Source organism: Sturnira hondurensis, unplaced genomic scaffold (genome assembly GCF_014824575.4).
Source record: "Sturnira hondurensis isolate 20B ecotype Veracruz unplaced genomic scaffold, ASM1482457v3 Scaffold0000648, whole genome shotgun sequence".
Classification (NCBI taxonomy): Eukaryota; Metazoa; Chordata; class Mammalia; order Chiroptera; family Phyllostomidae; genus Sturnira; species Sturnira hondurensis.
Window position 1 is genome coordinate 11936523 of NW_028073279.1, and position 23004 is coordinate 11959526.

General features: G+C 36.4%; 1 protein-coding gene across 5 annotated transcripts in view; it reads right to left on the bottom strand.

Moving 5' to 3' along the window:
- Positions 1–23004, bottom strand: part of PATJ (PATJ crumbs cell polarity complex component) — a 330197-nt gene that overhangs the window by 299379 nt on the left and 7814 nt on the right. For 3 of the 5 annotated variants that reach the window (XM_037043696.1, XM_037043706.1, XM_037043682.1), the window contains exons 2-7: positions 20439–20494; positions 20178–20340; positions 15657–15855; positions 14090–14226; positions 7527–7722; positions 5470–5598 (exon numbers count right to left, since the gene is read on the bottom strand). In XM_037043696.1, coding sequence (XP_036899591.1) covers positions 5470–5598; positions 7527–7722; positions 14090–14226; positions 15657–15855; positions 20178–20340; positions 20439–20460 — 846 coding nt within the window. In that variant the 5' untranslated portion in view covers positions 20461–20494. Of the gene's footprint in view, positions 1–5469; positions 5599–7526; positions 7723–14089; positions 14227–15656; positions 15856–20173; positions 20341–20438; positions 20495–23004 lie in introns of all 5 variants that reach the window. The other 2 variants (XM_037043715.1, XM_037043689.1) reach the window with 1 other exon arrangement.

Below are 23004 nucleotides of genomic sequence, written 5' to 3' on the forward strand. Positions count from 1 at the left end.
ATTCAAGACAAAATTCCTCACAGATCACATCCACCTCCAAAACCTTCCTTGCTTCCATTCCTTCCTAGTATTAAAGGTTCCTGGATAGTTATTATGACTCATATTATAATTGCCTCAGACCAAAGAGTCAATAATTCATGATGACTTTTACATAGGCTGAGTTGTAAAAGTCCATTTCTAGAGACAATGGGGTAACTCAGTGTCCCTGATTTGCCTAGAATTTCTCCAGACCACATGAAACAGTTTTCTGCAAAACAAAGTTGTTTTACACTGCCCACTATCTTTTTTTTAAAGGAAAATGTCTAGCTGCTGAAAATTTTTAAAATTTTTGCCATCACTGAACAGAATTCTCAAAAGATGTAGGCCTCAGGTCCTGTGAATTTCCAAGAGTGTTTGAGGATTACAGGTAGGTAGTTCTTAGGTCTCTCAGCTCCTCTTACCTGATGCCATTTAATTTCTTCATCCATGGAATTGGCCCTTATTATTGATACATTTACTCATTGGTCATGTTGGTTAGATCCCAATAAATACTTCTAAAAAGCTCATATGAATCAATATTTTTCCATTTCATTCACTTTACAATGTCCAAGGCAGCAGACAGAGGGCCAGGGCAGGGCTTTGGAGTCGGACACACCCAAGTCCCAGCCCGGCTCTACTCTGATCAAGCTGTGCTGTCAAAGGTCAAAGCTGTGCTGTCAAACTTATCACACCTAAATCTCCCCCTTAAACGCATTTTCAACTCCCTCTAAAACAAAATGGGAATGAATCCTCTGTCACTGAGTTGTGAGCAATAAACTCAATACTGTATGTAAAATCGTTCACTTAGTACCTTGCTTACAGCAAAGGAAGTCCTCAAGTGCATCCATTTCTTTTTAAAAATTTCTTTTACAAATATTTTAGCACATATCACTACCCCATCGGTCCTACATAAGAATCAGCATACTTCCTTAACAACATTATATATTTAATCTATTTTCAAATTTCTCCAGTAATCTTCTTCATTATTTTTTAAATTGTTGTTCAGTCATAGTAGTTCCGCCTTTTCCCCGGCTGCTCTCCCCTCCCCCGACCCACCCCCACAATCAATTCTCCCATTATTGTCTGTGTCCACGAGTCCTCGCTTCCTCATTTCTGATGCCTCTTTAGGCTGCAGTCACCTCAGTAAAGTGCTCTTTGCTGCACCTCCTCAACTCGACCCCATCTTTTAACTATACACATTGATTTACCTGTACACAAAAGGAAATGTAGGGGGCTATTTTATGCAACCCTTTTCAATAAGAAACACTGACTTCTTTTTCTAACTTTCTGTTACACAATTTTATATGGATTGAAGAAAGTAGTATTCACTGACCCCTTCAGCAGAATATAGGTATCACTTTAAGATCAATTTTGATCGCATCTGAGCTAATGACCTAAGACATCCATATTCCCTTAACCGTGAAGGTTGCTATAGTCAACAGTAAGCACTAATATTCAAAACATGAGTACATTTTAACTAAAAGCAATATTCCCTGCAATCTCTTTTAAAGCTGTGATCAGGCCACATGAGCAACAACTTGCAAAGACTTAGTAACACTGCATCAGCTGAAAAGATTTTTCCTGCCATTAGCTAAGATGAGGGGGAGAGAGAAGTGAATATTGCTTTGTGTGGGCCTCACCATATCCCCTACAGCAGGGGTGTCAACCTTTTTCACCGGGGGCCACATCATCCTTGTGGTTGCCTTCAAAGGGGCAAATGTAATTTTGGGATCTTATAAATGTAACTACTCCTTAACTATGGCAAGGAGCTCCGTGCTGCTGCAGGGTAGAAACCAGGTGCCAGGCCGGATAAAACAAGGCGGGGGCGGGGGGGGGGGGGGGGNCCGGATAAAACAAGGCGGGGGGGGGGGGGGGCTTGTGTTTGCCACGTGTGCCCTATAGGAAAGAGTCAACAGCTCTGTTGCTCCTAGAGCCGGCTGTATTTCCTAATGATAGGTTTGACCAACTCTGGACAGATGCACATCAGGAAAAAAACACATTAGGGCCAACGCTAAATAAATAGATTTCAGAAGAAAAGCACAGGTTTTGGAGTCAAACAGTGGTGGGCACAATCCTGACTTTGTCATTTCCTAGTTATGTGGTCTTGGGCAATGTCTTCAGTTTCCATATCTATAAATTGGGAATACGATTGATGACTGTTCTAAGAATTGTATGAGAATACTCTATATTAGGCAGATAACAATGTTTGGCATCAACACTTGCTTCTCCATTATGACTCTGACGGGTACACCCCTACCCCCTCCTTGATGACCTGAAATAGTGACAATCCCTTCCAGTAAGGATGCAAAATCAGACCTAGGCTTTCCTAACAGCATCTCAAAGGGATTAATTTGGGAAACACTGCACATCACATTCTCCTTGTAAAAATTCATAATGCACATTAGGATATTAAATGCTCAGAAAATTCTTACAGTAAGGAAACCTATTTGATTTTGTTTAACTTGGTGTTTTCTAAATTTATTTGACCCTTTGTTTCCCACAATAACTACTCCACTTTGCATCTTCAAAAATGCTAGTCCAGCAATCAAGCCTATTAAAATTGTGACGGGGAGTGGAAGAAAAGGTGTCGAAATAATCCACCATTTCCCATCATCCTTTTCCAAGTTAACAAAAACTTGAAAAAAATTCTCAAAGATTACTATTAGTTTTGTGCCACAGATGTGTTTTAAAGGCTCATAAAATGACCAATCTCAACCTTTTTGGTCTCAAAACCCCTTTATACTCTTAAAAACTATTGAGGGTGGAGGAATACGGATTACAGAGGGGCACAGGAAACTTCTGTGGCTGATGGCTATGTTCATTATGTTGAGTGCAGTGACGGACAGTATGATGGTTAAATTTTATGAGTCACCTTGGCTATGTTATGGTGCCCAATTCTTTGGTCAAACACTGGTCTGGATGTTACTGTAAAAGTATTTTGTAGATGTGATTAACATCTACAACATATTAACATATACTATGTGGGTTCCATCTACTCAGTTGAACGTTTTAGGAGCCAAAACTGAGGTTTCCTGGAAAAGAAATTCTGCCTTAAAACTGTAACAGAAATCCTGCTAACCTCCCCTACATATTTCAAAGTTCAGACTGAAATATCAAATTGTGCCTGAGTTTCCAGCCTCCTAGTCTAACTTACAGATTTCAGACTTGCCAATATACATAATGTGTCAAATTTTATTCAATTGTATCCTTTATATATCAATATCTATAATTTAATCCAGAAACAGAGTTTTTTGATATTTGTTGATATCTACTGAATTAGAAAACAGCACTGTGAAAAATTTTAAATATTTAATATATTAATATATATTTATGATATTGATATATATATATTTTTAAAGAGCTATATAAAAGTAGTGAGAAGAGTGGTATTTTAAATTATTTTTGCAAATCTCTTTAATGTCTGGCTTAAAAGAAAACAGCTGAATTTTCATATCTGTTTCAGCATTCAATATGTTACAATATGTTGTTTTGGTTGAAGTATATAAAAAAATCTAGCTTCAATCAGATATATAGTTGGAAAATTGAGAAGCATTTTAATAGCCTTTTCAGCCCATTCTTCTTTGATAACACACCAGGACTTGACAATTGGTGGTTTCTTAAAGAACAACAGTTGCAATGTAGAGTCAGAAAATACATCCAACAAACTTTCACACATAGTTTCACTAAAATCTATTGATCTATCGTGAATGGATCTTTTACCTATATATAATTTTGCCATACCACACATTAGTCTTCAAAAAATGTTGCTTCACAGAGCTATGAAGTTCTTCCAAATAGTGACATATTTCATTACATAATATCAAAAAGTATTGATATCACCAACAATCGAACCAGAAGTCTTTAAATACTGAAAAAGTCAAGCTCATAAAAAGCACAAATTTTCCAAAATTCAAATTCTTGTTTGAAAGTTCAAATTTTATCGTCAACAAATGCTGTCAGTTATTTTCCTCGAAATAATAGGCTCACTTCACTCATTCATCTTCAAGAACATGTCTGCCAAATACTCAAGTCTGAATAATCATAATTTTTCTGTCAGATAGTCTTTCAAAAATAAAAATGCTGATCCAGGGTGGTTCCCAGAGCCAGGAGGTCAGGGCGTGAATAAAATGGGTGAAGGGGATGCAAAGGTGCTAATTTCCAGCTACAAAATAAGTCATGCAAATGTAATGTATAGCATGGTGATTATAGTTAATAATATTGCACTGTATATTTGCAAGCTGCTAAAAGAGTAGACTTTAAAAGTTCTCATCACAAGAAAAAGAACACATATAATTATGTGTCGTAATGGATAACTATATTTATTGTGATGATTACTTCACAATACATATACTGAATCACGATGTTGTACCTGAAACTAGATAATGGCGAATGTCAGGTACCACAACATTTTTTTAATAAGAGAAAAAATGTAAAAATAAAAAAGTAAAAAAATTAAAAGGCTGCTTGATATTTAAAAAGTGAATACTTCTCCTACAAATGTGTTTAACTCAAGACAACCATCGTCCTTCAGAATGTGGCCGGAGCACCATAGGGAACCTCCCACTTTGTCACACGGTATTAAAAACACGTGCACTTAAAGGTCAAACTGCACCAAAATTAATTGCAACTGCACTTTCTTAAGTGAAACTGTCCGTTTTTTTGTTGCAAGCACATGGTGGAGAAGAACCCAGTGGCTACTCGTCCAGCCTGATGCCACTGCCCTGTTCCACACCAAGGCACTGGCAGTTCCAGTTGGCATCATCAGTGCAAACTTCAACACGGTGACGGAGCTGATAACATCTTAGCACCCTGATGAAAGTGACTTGACCTCACTGACCCCCGGCAGGACACTCCGTGATGCCCACAGGCCTCTGCTCTAATTAAATACACTTCAATATGAAAAGGATAATAGGAATATTTGTAGTTTCACCACAATCTGTACAACATGGAGCAATCTTGCTTAGAAATGGGGAACTGATGGACTTACCTCAAAGCTGCATTTACGCAAGTCTATTTTTACTTACATATGTTTATTAGAAGGGATAAGTGTGTATGTAACTGTGCATCAATCAGCAAAATTTACATATTCTGATTATGATGGGCTTTCTATATCATATAGGCTCATTATTAAATGGCTTCGTAACCAAATTTCTAATTTCTAAAAAACTAAATGTAATACTTAATACTTTCTTCAATGTAAAACTAAGAAGAAACAGTTGATAAGTTTTTAAAAGGCCCACTTTAGGTTTAAACATGGCTAAATAATGCAGTGCAGTCATTCGACTGGTAATTCTAAAATTTTTTAAATCACACGAAATTTACCTTGTAAATTGAGACATCTGTTTACAAGCACTGTACCTTCTGATTGCAGCCCACATTATAAAGTTGTATTTGAAGACATACAATTTAAATTGTATAAAACCAAAATAAAAACAAAAAAGGTCAACTTACTCGATCTGCTAATCCTCCAGGAACTATAGTCCTCACAACCACACCACTCAACTTTCCTCCAACTATTCCAAAACCTAATCCGGAGCCATCATTAATGAGCTCAACATCTTCGATATGGCCCCAGCGAACCTACAAATTAATGGCAAGAGCCAAAGGATTAGTAAAACACACAGATTCTTAGCTTCCCAATACAGTAATTACTAATGTAACATATATAGAAGAAATTAAACATTCATACAATTCAACTTCCTAGAGGCTAGGAAATATGTAAAGATGATCATATTGTCCCTGCCCTTGAGGATTTTATATTCCAATAGAGAGCTAAACCAAAACATAAATAGTTACTACCCAAGACAGAATACTGGATCATAAGACAGTGCAGTTCTAAAAGGACTGAAACATGTCTCATTCCCCAGTCTACGCCAAGATCTATCTAGCACAGTGCTGTGCACACAGTAGGACTGGAGGGTGGGGTTGGCACAGACAAGAAGTCATGCCCAATCAAGAAGTATGGAAAGCTTCAAGGAAAAGTTGTCATTTTAATTCCATTACAGAGGAAAAAAGACAGTCAAGCAAAAGGAAAATGTAAGAGCAAAACAAGGCTTGGATGAGTGAGTGGGAATAACTGAACTTTTTAGAAGAGAGAATGACAAGAACAAAGCAGTGGTTTAAAGAAGATTAATCTGGCAGCAATTTGAAGTATGAAATGATGAGGAGGACACAGGAAGTAAGATTAATTTAGTAGACTCTATGAGGAAGAGGAAAGACAGCCTCAACTGAAGATATCAGCAACAGGATTATACAAATCAGACCAAGAGACATGACATTTTTCCTCTAACTAGCAGAATTCCATCAGAAATGTGCATTAAATTCACACAATCCAACTACCGGAGAAAATTCCCCCTCTCAAGATCCTTAGGGCATACTTACACTTAGGTTTTCTATTGTACTAAAGTGGAAAGTTACTATGCAATGTGAAAATAACCAGGAATATTGGAAATACTTAATAAATTCATATTTGAAACAGTATCTAGTATCTGGGAAGCAACATTTCCTAAAATGTGCCTGAATTCATAGCAGCTAGTATTCATCAAGTCTATAGTCTCCACCAGGCTCTGTGCTGAGTTAACTCTTCACATGCATTCTCATTTCATTCTCCCAACACCTCTATGAGGTAGACCCTGTAATTAGTTCCACGTAACAGATGAAGAAACTGAGGTGTGGAGAGGTCAATAAATCTACCCAGTATGACACAGCCAGGAAGTGGAGAACTGAACTTGAACTCACTTTAGCCTGACCCAGAGCCCTTGCTCTTAACCATTATGCTAAGCAATTTCCCACTTTGTTCATTCTGTTTATTATATAAATTGTGCTGTATAAGTCTTACTGATTATAACAGGGAAAATGTCTATACATTAATTTGTGTTATGACCTTGTACTGTACCCAGTCTATTTTTCTTTTGTCCCAATGAATGAAAATTAAATAAATCAGCTAGCACTTAGTGTTATAAGAAAATAAGATTTATTCGCTTACATTCTGAAGATGCAGGCCAAAATCTGTAAAATGTTATTAAGCAAGTTTAAAGATTCCTAAAAGAGACATATGCCTTAATTCTTTTGAACTGTTTTCATCCTTACATGGAAAAAAAAGAAAAACTTCTACAACAGTGCAGTTATCAATAATCTAGTCATATTATCCAATATAATTTATAAAAATAATGTTTCTGAAATAACCAAATCTTAAGATACTGAGTAATAAGTCTCTAATAAAAACTCTCAGCTTAATTGATATCACCAAAAAACATAAGACTCTTTCCATCACCAAATAAATTATACCCACTACTACAATTTATCCTCTGTATTAAATAATCATCTTAAATAAGGAGAGTCCGAGGGCATGGAAAAAAAAAAAAAGCCCTCCATGGACTTGTTTACACAAGTGCTGCACTTGCAAATATGACCATCTTAAACTATGGCAAGTCAAACAACACCTTCTAAATGTCCTAAAATCAATGACATAAGTCAAAATTAAGTATTTCCCCAAATTTGCAACTCACTGTTTCGGGAAGAACTGTATCCGTTAGGCTGGTCGAAGTGCTGCTTTTTGTGTGGTCTGGGTCCCTGGCCACAACCAGACTCAAACACCCAGTGGTTTGTTGTAGCAATGCAATTGCTTGCTGGTGGGAAATGTTCCGATCCAGAGGTATATGATTAATCGCCAATATTTGGTCATTTTCCTTTAACCTTTGATCCCTTGGTGAAATAAAAGGAAATTCTGTTTTAAGTGATAGAATAGCCTGATTTTTTAAAATCTAATATTCAAGTTAAACATTTTTTAATGGTACTACTTCACTTAGTACATATATTCAAATTATTCAATTATATAACAGAGCTTTTTAGAGAGCTTTTCATGAAAGCATTTATTAGTGTATTAACCCATTTAGCAATACATCTTGGCACACACGTACACTTTAAAAGCTAAGTGGCTAGAAAAAAAAAGCAAAACCAATGTATAGGGCCCCACTGCCAAGGTTTTGTAAGTATGGACACCTTGTTTATGATAGGAGTATTGTCTCCCAGGCATTGTTTCTCTTCTCCTGGTTTCTCTGTTACCACTTCATTGTTCTTTATCATTGCTTATCGCTCTTGCATCTACCCATCTCCATCTTTCTTCTCCAATGTCAACCCTCCAATGGAGATCCCTATCTGATACCTAAAACCTAACTGGCAAAATTCCTCAAAGTTTATTTTTCTAAGCTCCCCTGTGCTTGTCTTTGCCAATTCAGAAATATGTGATAATTATCTATGTTTATTGACCAATAAAAAGAGAGCCAAAAGAAAGAAACTCTTGTCGTGATTACTTGCTAGAAGAACATCTTTAACCTTCAAAATAAAATCTCCCAGAGAAAAGATCTAACCCAAAACAGAGTATTCTAATTCACAAATTTGAATTCTGAAAATTATATGCTATCACCCTTATTTTTTCTCAGGTCACACCAGATCCCACAAAACTTCGTCAAGGAGCAGAATTTGATAACTTCTGACCTCTAGGACACAGGGTAAACTTGGTTGGTATTCAATGGCCTCTGTATTTGGTCCCAAAGAACTCTTCCAAGTGGCTTCCTCCTTACATAAACACCTTTTTTTAAAAACTATTCTGAACTCTTTCCTTCTCGACTCTTGGTTTCCTCCATCTCTCATGCCCTTCCAGTCAGCTCAGCCAGATTCAGTCCACCCTCCACAATCCAACTAAGGGTGTGTCTCTCCTGCTGCCTTTTCCTCTCCCCATCCTCTTCCTCTCCTCACCCAACTCACCACTTTATCGAGTGTTCTGAACCACTCATTTATCCCTCACTGAATATTCATTTATACTATGTATGCTGTCAATGCACCTTGCTAAATCCTTCTTTATTAGATTTTAAACTTCCTGAGGAGAGGGACCCATAGGTTTTAGATTCTCCTTTGCAACTAGCAAGTTAAATATTTGCACTTTTGATGCTGAAACTGTGGCTGGTTCTCACAACAGATCATGTACCATTGAAAATGTTGTTTATACCCCCTTTTATTAATACTGGGGAAGGTTTATGTTATATTTAAAAAAAGAATAAAACATAAAATTGTATATACTCTATGACCTGTCTTTGTAAAAAGAAAACATTCTAATGTTTTTCCTAGTTGTCTCAGGGTAATCAAAATCCAAGAGGTTTTTTGGGGGGAGAAGGGAGAACTGATTATCTTAGTTTTATATTTTTCTAATATATGCATGTAAAACTTTCATGATTTTCATAATTCTTTTTTAATGTATTTTATTGATTATGCTATTACAATTGTCCCATTCCCCCCTTCATTCCCCTCCACCCTGCACAACCTCTTCCACCCACATTCCCCACCTTTACTCATGTCCATGTGTCATAAGGTCTTTAGCTTCTACATTTCCCATACTATTCTTGCCCTCTCCCGTCTATTTCCTACGTACCATTTATGCTACTTATTCTCTGTACCTTTCCCCACTCTCTCCCCCTCCTACTCCCCTGTTGCTAACCCTCCATGTGATCTCCATTTCTGTGGTTCTGTTTCTGTTCTAGTTGTTTGCTTAGTTTGCTTTTATTTTTATCTTAGGTGTGGTTGATAATAATTGTGAGTTTGCTGTCATTTTACTGTACATGTTTTTTACCTTTTTTTTCTTAGATAAGTCCCTTTAACATTTCATATAATAAGGGCTTGGTGATGATAAACTCCTTGAACTTGACCTTATCTGAGAAGTACTTTATCTGCCCTTCCATTCTAAATGAAAGCTTTGCTGGATAGAGTAGTCTTGGGTGTAGGTCTTTGGATTTCATGACTTGGAATACTTCTTTCCAGCCTCTTCTTTCCTATAAGGTCTCTTTTGAGAAATCAGCTGACAGTCTGACAGGAACTCCTTTGTAGGTGACTGTCCCCTTATCCCTTGCTGCTTGTAGAATTCTCTCCTTTATTTTAATCTTGGGTAATGCAATTATGATGTGCCTTGGTGTGTTCCTCCTTGGGTCCAACTTCTTTGGGACTCTTTGAGTGTCCTGGACTTCCTAGAAGTCTATTTCCTTTGCCAGATTGGGGAAGTTCTCCTTTATTATTTGTTCAAATAAGTTTTCCATTTGTTGCTGTTCCTCTCTCCCCTCTGGTACCTCAATAATTTGGATGCTGAAATGTTTAAAGATGTCCTGGAGGTTCCTAAGCCTCTCCTAATTTTTTTGAATTCTTGTTTCTTCATTTTTTCCTGTTTGGTTGTTTTTTTTCTTCCTTCTGGTCCATTTCATTGATTTGAGTCCCAGTCTTCTTCCCAAAACTATTGGTTCCCTGTGCATTTTTCCTTCATTTCACTTAGTTTAGCCTTCATTTTTTCATCTAATTTGTGAGCAAAATCAACCAGTTCTGTCAGCATCCTGATCACCAGTGCTTTGAACTATGCATCTGATAGGTTGCCTATCTCTTGGTTGCTTAGATGTATTAGCTCTGGGGCTCTGGTCTGTTCTTCCATTTGAGCCACTTTTTTTTTTTTAGTCTGGTTGCACCTGTTATTTAGTGAGAAGTGGAGCCTCAGGTGTTCACCAGGGTGGGCAACCCAGTTGCTGGGTTGTGACACTATATGTGGGGGGTGGGGTCAGAGAGGGAACAATGGTGCTTGCTCCCCACTCTCTTAGATTTCAGTCCCTTCTGCTGCTTCCCACAAGCAAATTGGAACCTTCTGGTGCTGGTTCCTGGGTGAGTGGGCTTGTGTATGTTCTAGGACCCCGTGGGTCTCTCCAATAAACTCTCCTGTGAGGCTGGGAGTCTCTCCTGGCACCTCAACCCCCACAACTGTTTTCAATAGGTGCTTTATATATATATTTTAAATTGAGAATGTTGCTTATAAATGATTCCCTAGTCCTAAAGAAATATTTATTTTGAAATGTGACCACAGTAGGACAATATGCAGGGATCACTTCCATTTTCCCATCTCCAATGGCCTCTTTCCTCTAACATCTTCACAGCTTGTTCATTAAAGCCAAATCCCTTAATTAATCCCAAATGAATGAATTGCTCTTGAGTCTTTTCAACCCTGATGTAACTCATTTGACATAAACTGGTCTTTAATTTACTCATTTTCAGGTTTTCTAGTTTCTGGAAATCGATCTATTTTAATCTACCTTTCCCAGACTCTCAGGACACTCCATTTCTTTCCAGTTGGTTCTTTTCAAGGAATATAAATTCAAACCCAAATAAATAAGCTGCTGAGAGGTCTCCTGGAAAATACGATTTTGATGCATTCAAAAGTTGAATAAAATTTGTTTTCTGCTAAAAATTATTTTTGCTTCAAAAAACCTTTTAATTTTGTAATTACAGGTGACATTCAATATTATATGAGGTTTAGTTGTGCAGAATGAAGGGAATTGGCCCCTGCTGTAAGTCTTGTACCTACCTGGCACCACATATAGTTATTAAAATATTATGACTATGTTCCTTATAGTGTACTTTATATGCCCAGCCACTATTACTTATAATTTAACTCCCCACTATATGTATATAAAATTGAATTCACACTTTCCATTCAAGGGGAGCCTAATTCTTGTCTCCCCATTACAACACTCAGAAATAATGGACTTCCATGACCTTGAGAGTCAATAGGTTTTAGGAAAGCTCCTTAAATAACAGTTCTATGTGGACAGTCCTGAGCAGAAAGGAAAAACTGATCATAAAGACAATTTAACATAAACTTACAAGGGATCCAACATTTTGGGATCTCTGGGCCACACTGGAAGAAGAGTTGTCTTGGGCCACACATTAAATGCACAAAAAATGACGAGCAAATAAAATATTTTAAGTAAATTTATGATTTTATGTTGGGCCACATTCATAGCCATTGTGGGCCACAGGGTGGACAACCCTGGTCCAGCACGCCTGATGGCCACCTGTCTGCCAGCTTTTTCTCACATGATCTGGCACTAAGCTCCCACACAAGTACCGGCCACATTCCAAAGACAGAAGATATGTTCCATCTCTCCATAGGGCTACTTGTCAAGAGAGTCTCTTCATTCCTCTCCCAACACGTTCTGCTCTTGAAGACCCCACAGTCTCCTCTCAAAATTCCTTTCAAGCACCACTCCCTCTGAGAAGCCACCTGACTCCTTAGCCTTGGTCAAGTTTCGTTACGCACCCAAATATCAAACTCCTCTTTCTGGAGGTGCTCACCCTGATTTGTAATTGTAGACCGTTTTGTAGAGAGTAACTGATATACAGGTTGATTACAAAATGGTTATACAGCATGGAAAATACACTAAGAAGTACTGAACTACACACTTTAAAACAGTAACATTTGGCCCTGGCTGGTGTGGCTCATTGGATTAAGCGCCAGCCTGTGAACCAAAGGGTCGCCAGTTTTATTCCTTGTCGGGCACATTCCTGGGTTGTGGGCCACGTTGGGCCCCCAGCAGGAGGTGCTCAAGAGGCAACCACACATCGATGTTTCTCTTCATCTTTTACTCTTTTCCTTCCCCTCTCTCTAAAAATAAGTAAATATTTTTTAAATGGTAACATGTTATTAAATTATATCCTGATAATAGTTTTTAATTTTTAATTATAGTTGATATTCAATATTACATTAGTTTCAGGTACATAGCATAGTTGTTAGGCATTTATGTAAATCACAAAGTGATCCCCTTGATAAATATAGTGCTTACCTGGCATCACGCATACTTATTAGAATATTATTAACTACCTTCCCCATGCTGTACTTTACATCCTGGGACGATTCTGTAATTACCAATTTGTACTTCTCAATCCCTTCACCTTGTTCACCCAGCTCCCTAATCCCCCTTCCATCTGGCAACCACTAGTTTCTCCAAGAATAATTTTTAATTAAAAAATTTATTTTATTGATTTTAAAGACAGAGAGGGAAGGAGGGGTTAGGGAGATGGGGAGAGGGAGAGGGAGGGGGAGGGGGAGGGAGAGAGAGCGAGCGAGCAGTTTGTTGTTCCACTTCTTTATGCATTCATTGGTTGCTTCTTGTATGAGACCAGAGATCAAGCCCCCAACCTTGGCATATTGGGACAGTACTCTAACCAACTGAGCTATGAGGCCAGGGAAATAATAATTTTTTAAGCTACAAAAAAAATCTTTTTAATGTGGGCCAATCAAGTTAAATAAGCTTTTTGTCAAGGGACTTCAGAGCCTCACGTAAGCTAATGTTAAGGGGCCCTACGTCCAGGTTTACCCTGGACTGTCTGGACTTGCCAGATTACTCCTAGCTTACACCTGCTGTGTCCGTGTCATTATTAATAGCACACCCTTTCCCCAAACAATCCCAGCTTGGATAAGAAATTATATGATTACCATAACTATATGTACCCATTCTCCAAGGACAGGATAGAACATCTTAAAGATATAGGACCAAAGCTATGTTTCCTCAAAATTCACGTGAGGAAATGTTGCACTAGATGGCAGAATAAAGATACAAAGTCATGGAAATTCATTCTTTCCAAGTGACTAGAATTGATCCCCCATGAATGGAGAACGTGAGTTCAAAACTATTATCATTAACTGAAACTCTTTCTGTAATAGTACTGCTAGTGTGGCTATCATTCTAACGGGTGGTAGTAATGTAATGAATAGAGTGCTTGTTAAATGAATGATAAAGTAAAAATCTGAAATCAAAGACAAAATATAAGTAAAATAATGGCATGATATGACTGCCAAAAATGTTAAGTTTAATAACCAATATGGTATGCAGAATATGAATTTGAATATTCCAATCCTACTCATGAGACCTTAGCTAAACTATCATACCAATTGTGAAAGAGTGTGGTGGAGTAGAAAGAATACTCAGCTTTGTGGTCAGACAGGCTTAGAATCACATCATGGTTCCAGCATTAATAGCTGCGAACCTCTCTGAAACTCAGCTCTCTCATCTGTAACATGGAGCAACATACCAGAAGCTAGACGGCTACAAGTATATGTGGGAATATCTGCATAAGGCCTGACAAATGGAAAAGGGAAAACTAAGTGTTCGCTGCCATTGTTACTGCTTTGATTACTAGTTTCTTATTCTTTCTCACAATTGTCAGGAAAAAGGTTAACAGAACACAAAATGACCATTTTCCTCACCTGTCTGCTATACTCCCTGGCTGTACTTCCTTCACGAAGATAGCAACTTCCAGATTTTGACTTCTGAGGGCCACCACGCTGAATCCAAGGCCTCCAGTTGAAGGCCGTTCTATATCTATATATTCAACTTGCCGGCCCTAAAAAAGGAGAATTTTTTAAAAAGTCAATGAAGTACATTTAATAAAAAACTGAAATTGCCATTCTTGAATGCACAAAAAAACAGCTTCTCCTAAGTCATGTCTATAAAATCAGATAAACTCAGTATTTCAGGAATAAATCACTTCTGAAAATCCTCTCACTTGATTACTTTCAGTAGAACAAAAGAGGGAATGTGCAGTATTCTACAACCTCAGGGAATAGAGGAGATGCTTTCACATTTCATTCACATCATGACATGAATCCTAAGCTGGATAAAAAGTCCGAGCCTTGGCTGGTGTGGTTCAGTGGACTGAGCACTGGCCTGTGAACCAAAGGGTCACTGGTTTGATTCCCAGTCAGAGCACATGCCTGGGCTGCAGGCCAGGTCCCCAGCAGGGGGTAGGTGAGAGGCAACTACACACTGATGTTTCTCCCCCTCTGTCTCCCTCCCTTCCCCTTCTCTAAAAATAAATCAATAAAATCTTAAAAAAAAAAGTCCAGTGTCCTTTCCCACAGTATATTCTACATGACTTTTTACACTGATTTTCTCTAAATTCTCTTCATGCAAAATACATTTTTAAACAAGGAAAAAAAATTAGATATATCAAAAATATGCTAGTGTTTAGCCTAAGTCAGAATCAGATGCATTATTTATTGTTTTTAACTCAATTTTGCTGAATTAATATTTTATTTAATAATTTAATTCAAAAGATTATCAAGTATTTAATTGCTTTAATAACTGTATTTAGACTGTGAGAACTTCATGAATGTCATCAACTTATAAAAGTATCACACAGAAATAAGTATTAGTCAAAATAATTATTTTATTAAGGGGAGAGGGCTATAAAGTCAAAAAGGAATCAGGTATAAAACATTATTTAACTATGACACCTTAAACAGATTCTTTTTAACTTTCAAACTCAATTTTCATTTTTTAAGATATATCAAAAGATGAGGTGAAAAACACAAAAGATAGCCTAAACTATTGTTTGATTTTTAATAGGTGTTAGAAATAAAATTACTCTTTTAAATGTTTCCCTAGATTTTCCTAATTGTTAGTTCTAACTCCTCTTAATTCTGATTTGATATGAAATTAAAAATAGTTTCAAAAGAGTTTCATCACCTGTATACACATTAATTTTCCTCCTATGATCAAAACCATAAAAATCTCTTTCCTCACAGGTGTAGAGATGTGCCAAATTAGAATAATTATCTAAAATCTCTCCTTACCACAATGGATATTTCCTTATATAATTTTAAGCCAATGAATTTTCAACAGATTAGGAAATATTATCAATTCCTCCTAATAATATGAAAACATAAGCAAACAAAACACATAATACATTTAAGACAAAATTGGTGAGTATAGTTTTTAAATCTCTGACAGAAAAAATAAGCATAATATTCCCATGAGAAAATATAAATTTACCTGTGCCATCTGCTGAATGATTGAGTTAAAGTCTTCATTTCCTGACTTAGGGGTCCAAGGAAATAACCCTGATACAGTCAAGTTATTAGTGGACCGCTGGGCATTTCCATTAGTAATGGCGCCATCCGTGAACACTAATAAACCTTTCCTCGAAAAATCAAAGTTGGCTGAACAATCTGAAGGTAGATGACTGAGCTGTTAAAAAAACAAAAGACAATCAACAGCAACCTGGAAAAAACAAATTATTTCTATTTATTAAACATTATATCTTACGCATCACATGTAATTTTCATGTTAAATATATACAGGTGAAAGAAAAAATGTAGATACATGTATTTGTGTATTTGTAAAGCTATACATTTTATTTAGTGTTATAGAAATGCTTAACACCTGAAAATGTGTTCTTGTTTCCTGCTTTCCACCATTACCTCAAGTTAGCAGCAGGTACCACAATTCATTACACTTCACATACACAGATACATATAAACAGGCATGTAAGACACTAAGTCTTTCTGCATTTACCTGTATATTTCCACGTGGGGAGCCACAAAAGATCTGCAGGTAGTATATAATAGAAATAACAATAACAGTATGTACTGAGCATTTGCTTTGACCAAAATACTATACCAAAACTCACATATTACCTCAACCTCATCTAATCCTTACAAGTACCCTATGAGATACTATTCTACTTTGTGAACTTGAAAACTGAAGCATGAGAGTTAAGTAACTCTCCCAAAAGTAGTAGCAAATGAGTTGCAGAGACACTCAAACATTAAAGACAAAAAGTAGAGAATCCTATAATTATGGGGAACAGGAAAACAGGGGTTTATTTTTTAAAAATTGGCTATCATTGGCTATCAATTGGCTATCAATTGGCTTATCATTGGCTAAGCCCCGGCTGGTGTGGCTCAGTGGACAGAGCACCAGCTTGCAAAACAAAAGGTTGCTGGTTCGATTCCCAGTCGGAGCGCATGCATGGGTTGCAGGATGTGGCCCAGTTGGGGGCATGCAAGAGGCAACTGATTGATGTTTTTCACACACACTGGTGTTTCTCTCCCTCTCTTTATTCCTTCCCCAGCCCCTCGATCTGAAAATGAATAAGTAAAGTTTTGGGGGAAAACATAAAAATATCATTGGTTGATATGAGTGCCAACATAGTGGAATAAAGGTAATATCAAGAATGAATATAAATAAGCCCTAGCTAGGCAGCTCAGTTAGTTGGAGCATAATCCCAATACACCAAGGTTGCAGGTTTGGTTCCCAGACAAAGCACATACAGGACTTAAATAATGAATGCATCATAAGTGGAATAGCAAATTGATGTTTCTCTCCCTTCTTCTCTCTCTTTCTCTAAAATCAATCAATAAAAAAAATTTAAGCTGTCATAGCAATACTTATATCAGATAAAATAGACTTCAAAATAAAGGCCATAACAAGAGACAAAAAAGGTCAGTACATAACACTTAAGGGAGTTGTCCAGAAAAGGATACAACCCTTGTAAACATATATGCACCCAACATAGCAGCACCTAAATATATAAGGGAAATCTTAGAGGACTTTAAGAAGATCAACTGTAATACAGTCATCACAGGGGATTGTAATACCCCATTGTCAATGATGAACAGATCATCCATTTAAAAAATCAACAAGGATATTGTGGCATTGAATGACATATTAGATCAAATGGACTTGATTGATATTTACAGAGCATTTCATCCCAAGGAAGCAAAATATACATTTTTTCAAATGCATATGAATCATTTTCAAAGACAGACCACATGATAGGACCCAAAACAAGACTCAAAAAATTCAAGAAAATTGAAATCATATCAAACATCTTCATGGATCACAATGGCTTGAAAATAGAAACCAACCTCAAGGAAAAAAACTCAAAAACATTCAAATACATGGACACTGAATAACATGTTATTAAATAATGAATGGGTTAACAATGAGATCAAGGAAGAAATCAAGTTTCTGGAAACATGAAAATGAACAGGCAACAACTCAAGACCTATGGGACACAGTGAAGGCTGTCTTGAGAGGGAGTTCTTACCAATCTAGGCCTATCTAAAGAAGACAAAAACCACAGATAAACCACCTAACCCTATATCTAAAAGAATCAGAGGAACAAGAACAAACAAAGCCCAGAGGTAATAGAAGGAAGGAAATAATCAAACCACAGCAGAATTAAATGACATAGGGACTAAAAAAAGCAATTCAAAGGATCAATGAATCCAGGAGCTAGTTCTTTAAAAAGATAAACAAAACTGACATACCTTTAACAAGACTCATCAGGAGAAAAAGAGAGGGGACCCAAAATATTAAAATCAGAAATGAAAAAGAAGTAAAAACTGATACTACAGAAATACAAAGAATTGTAAGAAATTACTATGAACAACTATATGCCAAAAATTGGACAACCTAGGCAAAGTGAATAAATATCTAGAAACATACAATCTTCCAAAACTGAATTAAGAAGAAGCAGAAAGCCTGAATAGACTGATACCTAGTGAAATAGAAACAGTAATCAAAAAACTCTCAGCACACAAAAGACCTGGACTGGATAGCTTCACAGGCAAATTTTGCCAAATATTCAGGGGAGAACTAACTTATATTCTTCTCGAATTATTCCAAAAAATTCAAGAACAGGAAAGACTCTTTAACTCTTTTTATAAGACCAATGTTATCCTAATTCCAAAGCCAAGTAAAGTCACAACAAAGAAAATTAAACTATGTCAAATCAACAGGCACTAAAACCCTCAACAAAATATTGGCACTCTGGATGCAGCCATACATGAAAAAGATCATACACCATGATCAAGTGGGATTTATCCCAGGGATGGAAGGATGGCACAATACTCACAAATCCAACACATCACATAAGCAAAATGAAGGATAAAAACTACATGATCACATCAATAGACAGTGAAAAAGCATTTCATAAAATCCAGCACCCATTTATGATAAAAAACCTCAGCAAAGTAGGAATAGAGGGAGCATACCACAACAGAATAAAGACCATATACAAGAAACCTACTACCAACATCATACTCAATAGGCAAAAACTGAAAGATTTCCCTTAAGACCAGGAACAAGACAAGGAAGTGCTCCTGCTTATACCACTCTTATTCAACATAGTACTAGAAATTCTAGCCACAGCAATCAGACAAGAAGAAGAAATAAAAGGCATCAAAATTAGACAGAAAAAAGTAAAACTATCATTATTTGCAGATGACATGAGAGTGTACATAGAAAACCCTATAGTCTTCACTAAAAATTACTTGACCTAATAAGAGAATTCAGCAAAGTAGTAGGACAAAATCAATATTCAGAAATTGCTGGCATTTTTGTTCACCAACAATGAACTATCAGAAAGAGAACCTAGGGGAGAAAAATCCCATTTCCTAAGCAACAAGAAAAATAAAGTGCCTAGGAATAAACCTAGACAAGGAGGTAAAACTAGGAAAACTATAGAACACTGATGAAAGCAATTGAGGAAGACATAAACAAATGGAAGCATATACTGTGTTAATGGATTGGAAGAATTAACATTAAAATGTCATATTACCCAAAGCAATCTATAGATTCAATGCAATTCTGCCCTGACTGGTGTGGCTTACTGGATTGAGCACCGGCCTGTGAACAGGAAGGTCACAGGTTCAATTCCCAGTCGGGGCACATGCCTGGATTTCAGGCCATGTCCCTAGTTTGGGGCATGCAAGAGGCAACTAGTTGATGTATTTCTCATGCATGCACCAATGATTCTCTTCCTATATCTCCCTCCCTTCCCCTCTCTCTAAAAATAAATAAATAAATAAAATCTTTAAAAAAAGATTCAATGCAATTCCTGTTAAAATACCAATGGCATATTTCATTGATCTGGAACAAACACTACAAAAAATGATATAAAATGAAAAAAGGCTCTGAAAAGCCTCAGGAATCTTGAGCAAGAAGAATAAAGTTGTATGGATCACAATACCTGATATAAAACTATACTGCATGGCCACTGTAATCAAAACAGTCTGGCACTAGCATAAGAACAGACACATAGATCAATGGAACAGAATAGAGATCCCAAAAATAAACCCCATGTCTCTATGATCTATTAATAGCTGACAAATAGGACATGAGCATGAAATGAAGTAAAAATAGTCTTAATAAAAATATAATTATGAAGAACAAAATATAATTAAAAAGAATAAAAATTAATATCAAGAATATGTTTAAACCAAATACCACTTTATAATTTTGAATAAATAGTTATGAATTCTCAAAGCACCTGATGTTTACTTATTTAAAAATGTATAAATACTATATTTCTGAGTCAAACACGTGATTACCAACATTTTAAAATTATTCATGCATACCATATCCACAGGTTACAAGTCCTCATTCAATCTCTTTGCTGAATTAAGAGTATTTAGAAACATGTTTTCTCTGTCTTTATCTCCTTCTATCTTTTTTTGATGGACTGAATATATGAACATATAAAACCATGATGGGTAACTTACTTGCACCTTGAGTTGCTTGATGGACTGCTGGAGTGTGAGTATCTGGTTGAAGAGAGGACTCTTCAGTGTCTCATAAAACGTAGATAGCTTCTCATTCTGCGATGTGTCACCCTTCTCCTGCAATTTCATCCTCAGCCGATCAAGAACTTGCAGGACCTGCAGTTTATCTTATTTGAAGAAAGATAATCAAAGTACAAGTTAAATCCCATCCTATATTCTGACTTTGAATCATTAATTTAGTGGTAAAAATATATATGTAGTATACCTGTAGCAGGATTTTCAGGCATTTTGAATTATTGTCTTCAATAACTTTAAAGAAACCTAAGGAAAAAATTTAAATACAACAGATGATTTTCCATTAGTGTATACATGTCTATAGTCCTCTGTAAAAGTTAAAACCTTAAGAACACTCTTGACTGAAAGATTTCACTCAGGAAATTCAAATGAAAACCACGATGAGGTGCCGCGATACATTACTATGATGATTAAGTAGAAAGCAAAACAAGAGACAACAGTAAGTGGTGACAAAGTTGAAGGAACTGGAACTTTGCTAGCAGGAAAGTAAAATGGCACACTTTTGTTTGGCCATTTCTCATGAAGTTAAATATACATCAACATAAGACCCAGCACTTCCACTCCTAAATAGTTACTCAAGAGAAATAAAAATATATGCCCACAAAAAATCTGTATATGAATGTTCTCAGCATTTTTATTTGTAAAAGCCCCAAACTAAAAAACCCCAAATGTCTAATAACAGATGAGTGGATAAACAAATTATGGTATGTAAACAATACTCAAAAGCGAAAAGGACAAAAATGTTGATACATATAACATGGGTGTTTCTCAAAAATAGTACGTTGAGGGATAGAAACCAGACAAATAGAATATAAACGGCATAATATCATTCAGATGAAGTTCAGCCTATAATTATGGATTAATTTGCCTGGGCAGATGGAAAGGAGTTGACTGGGAAAGAATTTGAGGAAAGTTTTTGGGGTGATGGAAATGTTCTATGTTTTTAATGGGGTACTGGTTACATAGATGTATATGTTTTCCAAAAATTATTGAACTACATATTGTAAATCGATACATTTTATTTTATGTAAATAATACTTTAAGAAAGTTGATTTTTTTAAAAAAGGATCCAGGGTTGGAAAAGAACACCCAAATTAAGACATCGAGAAGATTTTAGAGATTTGAAAAAAACAATTTTTTTTCAAGATGTACAAATGATCCCAGACTCTTCCTAGCATCTGAGTCTCTAAAAGGTAACCACTCCATATGGCATTTTCTATGAACGATGCTTTTTAAATCCAGTGATTAGTGCAAGCTAGCCTAAAATGTAATATAATTGAAACTCAAAAAGCTAGCAAACCCTTTGCTATGACCAAAATGGCACATTGAAAGTGGTCATTTCTACTAGTTGTACACTATTGTAACGAGCCACCAAAAAAAATTAGTATGATACAGTCAAAACTTTCTTATATCAATACCCTTTGCCAAATGAGATCTTTACCTTCTAATTCAAGGTCATTAAGAAAGAAAGCATATTAAAAACCAGGAAAGGACACCAGTGGCATTGATACAAGGCCTGTGTATTCCATCTAAATAAATGTTCACTGGATTCAATGAGAACTACCAAAAGAACTTCTGAATAGAGCATCACAGAAAACACTCCTAATGTGCTCAGCATCTCAATCATGCGAGCCTTACAGCTGCCCATTGACAGGTAACTGAATAAGAGAAGGCCAGTGACAATGGCCTTGTCCTTTTCTATAGCAGCATACAACCCAAAAGGATTGACAGGAGCAGCTTTGTGGTCATTGATATATCAACCTCTCTATGTCAAAGAGTTGAGCTGAAACTATGAGATGCTATTTTTATACTGCCAAGATTGGGGTTTTTAAAAAACTAATGATAGTCTGTGCTCTAAATGTCATGGAAAAACAGGTGGGAATAGAAATTTACACAACTCTTTAGGAGCACGACACAATACCTACCAATATACTAAATTTATATATTTTTACCCAGAATATCTTCTTCTGAATGTCTCTCCTATAGAAATACTTGCAAAAGGGGCACACAGATGTGTGTACTAAGATATTTACTGCATTGTTTTTAAAAACAAAACTCCTAGAAAAGTGAAAATATCAATAGCAATCGTCATTTGAATAATAAAGTAGGTCAAATATATTGAAACGGGAACCGGACTGAAGGGGTTAACAGAAAGACCGTGGCTCGCTGCTTCAGCTAAGGATTCCCAGCTAGATACCAGACCTCCAAGAAAACATGCTAAAGGTTTTTAATAAATAATATTTATTTTAATAAATAAAAGGTTCCCTCGTTTTACAAATGGTAGGAAGTACCTGGGGTGTCTTAATTGCTTTTTGTAAACACTTTGAGAATGTACGGACTTTTAAGGCATGCCTGGCTGTAAAATGAGAGATAATCACACAGACATTTTCTGTTTGTATAACTAATGGAGTATAAAACTTGGGGTTCCCCAAATGGAAAATGTTTCGCTACTGATCATAACTTGTCTGGTAAGAAGCTCTCCCCCATCCCCCATGCCCCCCAAAAGTATCCTACAGTTGAATTTTACTCTTGTAAACAAATTAAAAATTATAGTAAGAGTTTGTCAGAAATACATTTCTAAATGACTTCGTATTATTCTGTATGTAACTAGGTATTGTGGATGAAAAAGGGACACATACTGAGTCTGACAAGCTCAGAGGAGACCTGCATGGTGGGCCTCAGAAGTCCAGAGACCAAAAGTAACCACACAGGATGGTCTGCAATGAAAACTGTCAGTCATGTCCTAGGCTGGCGTC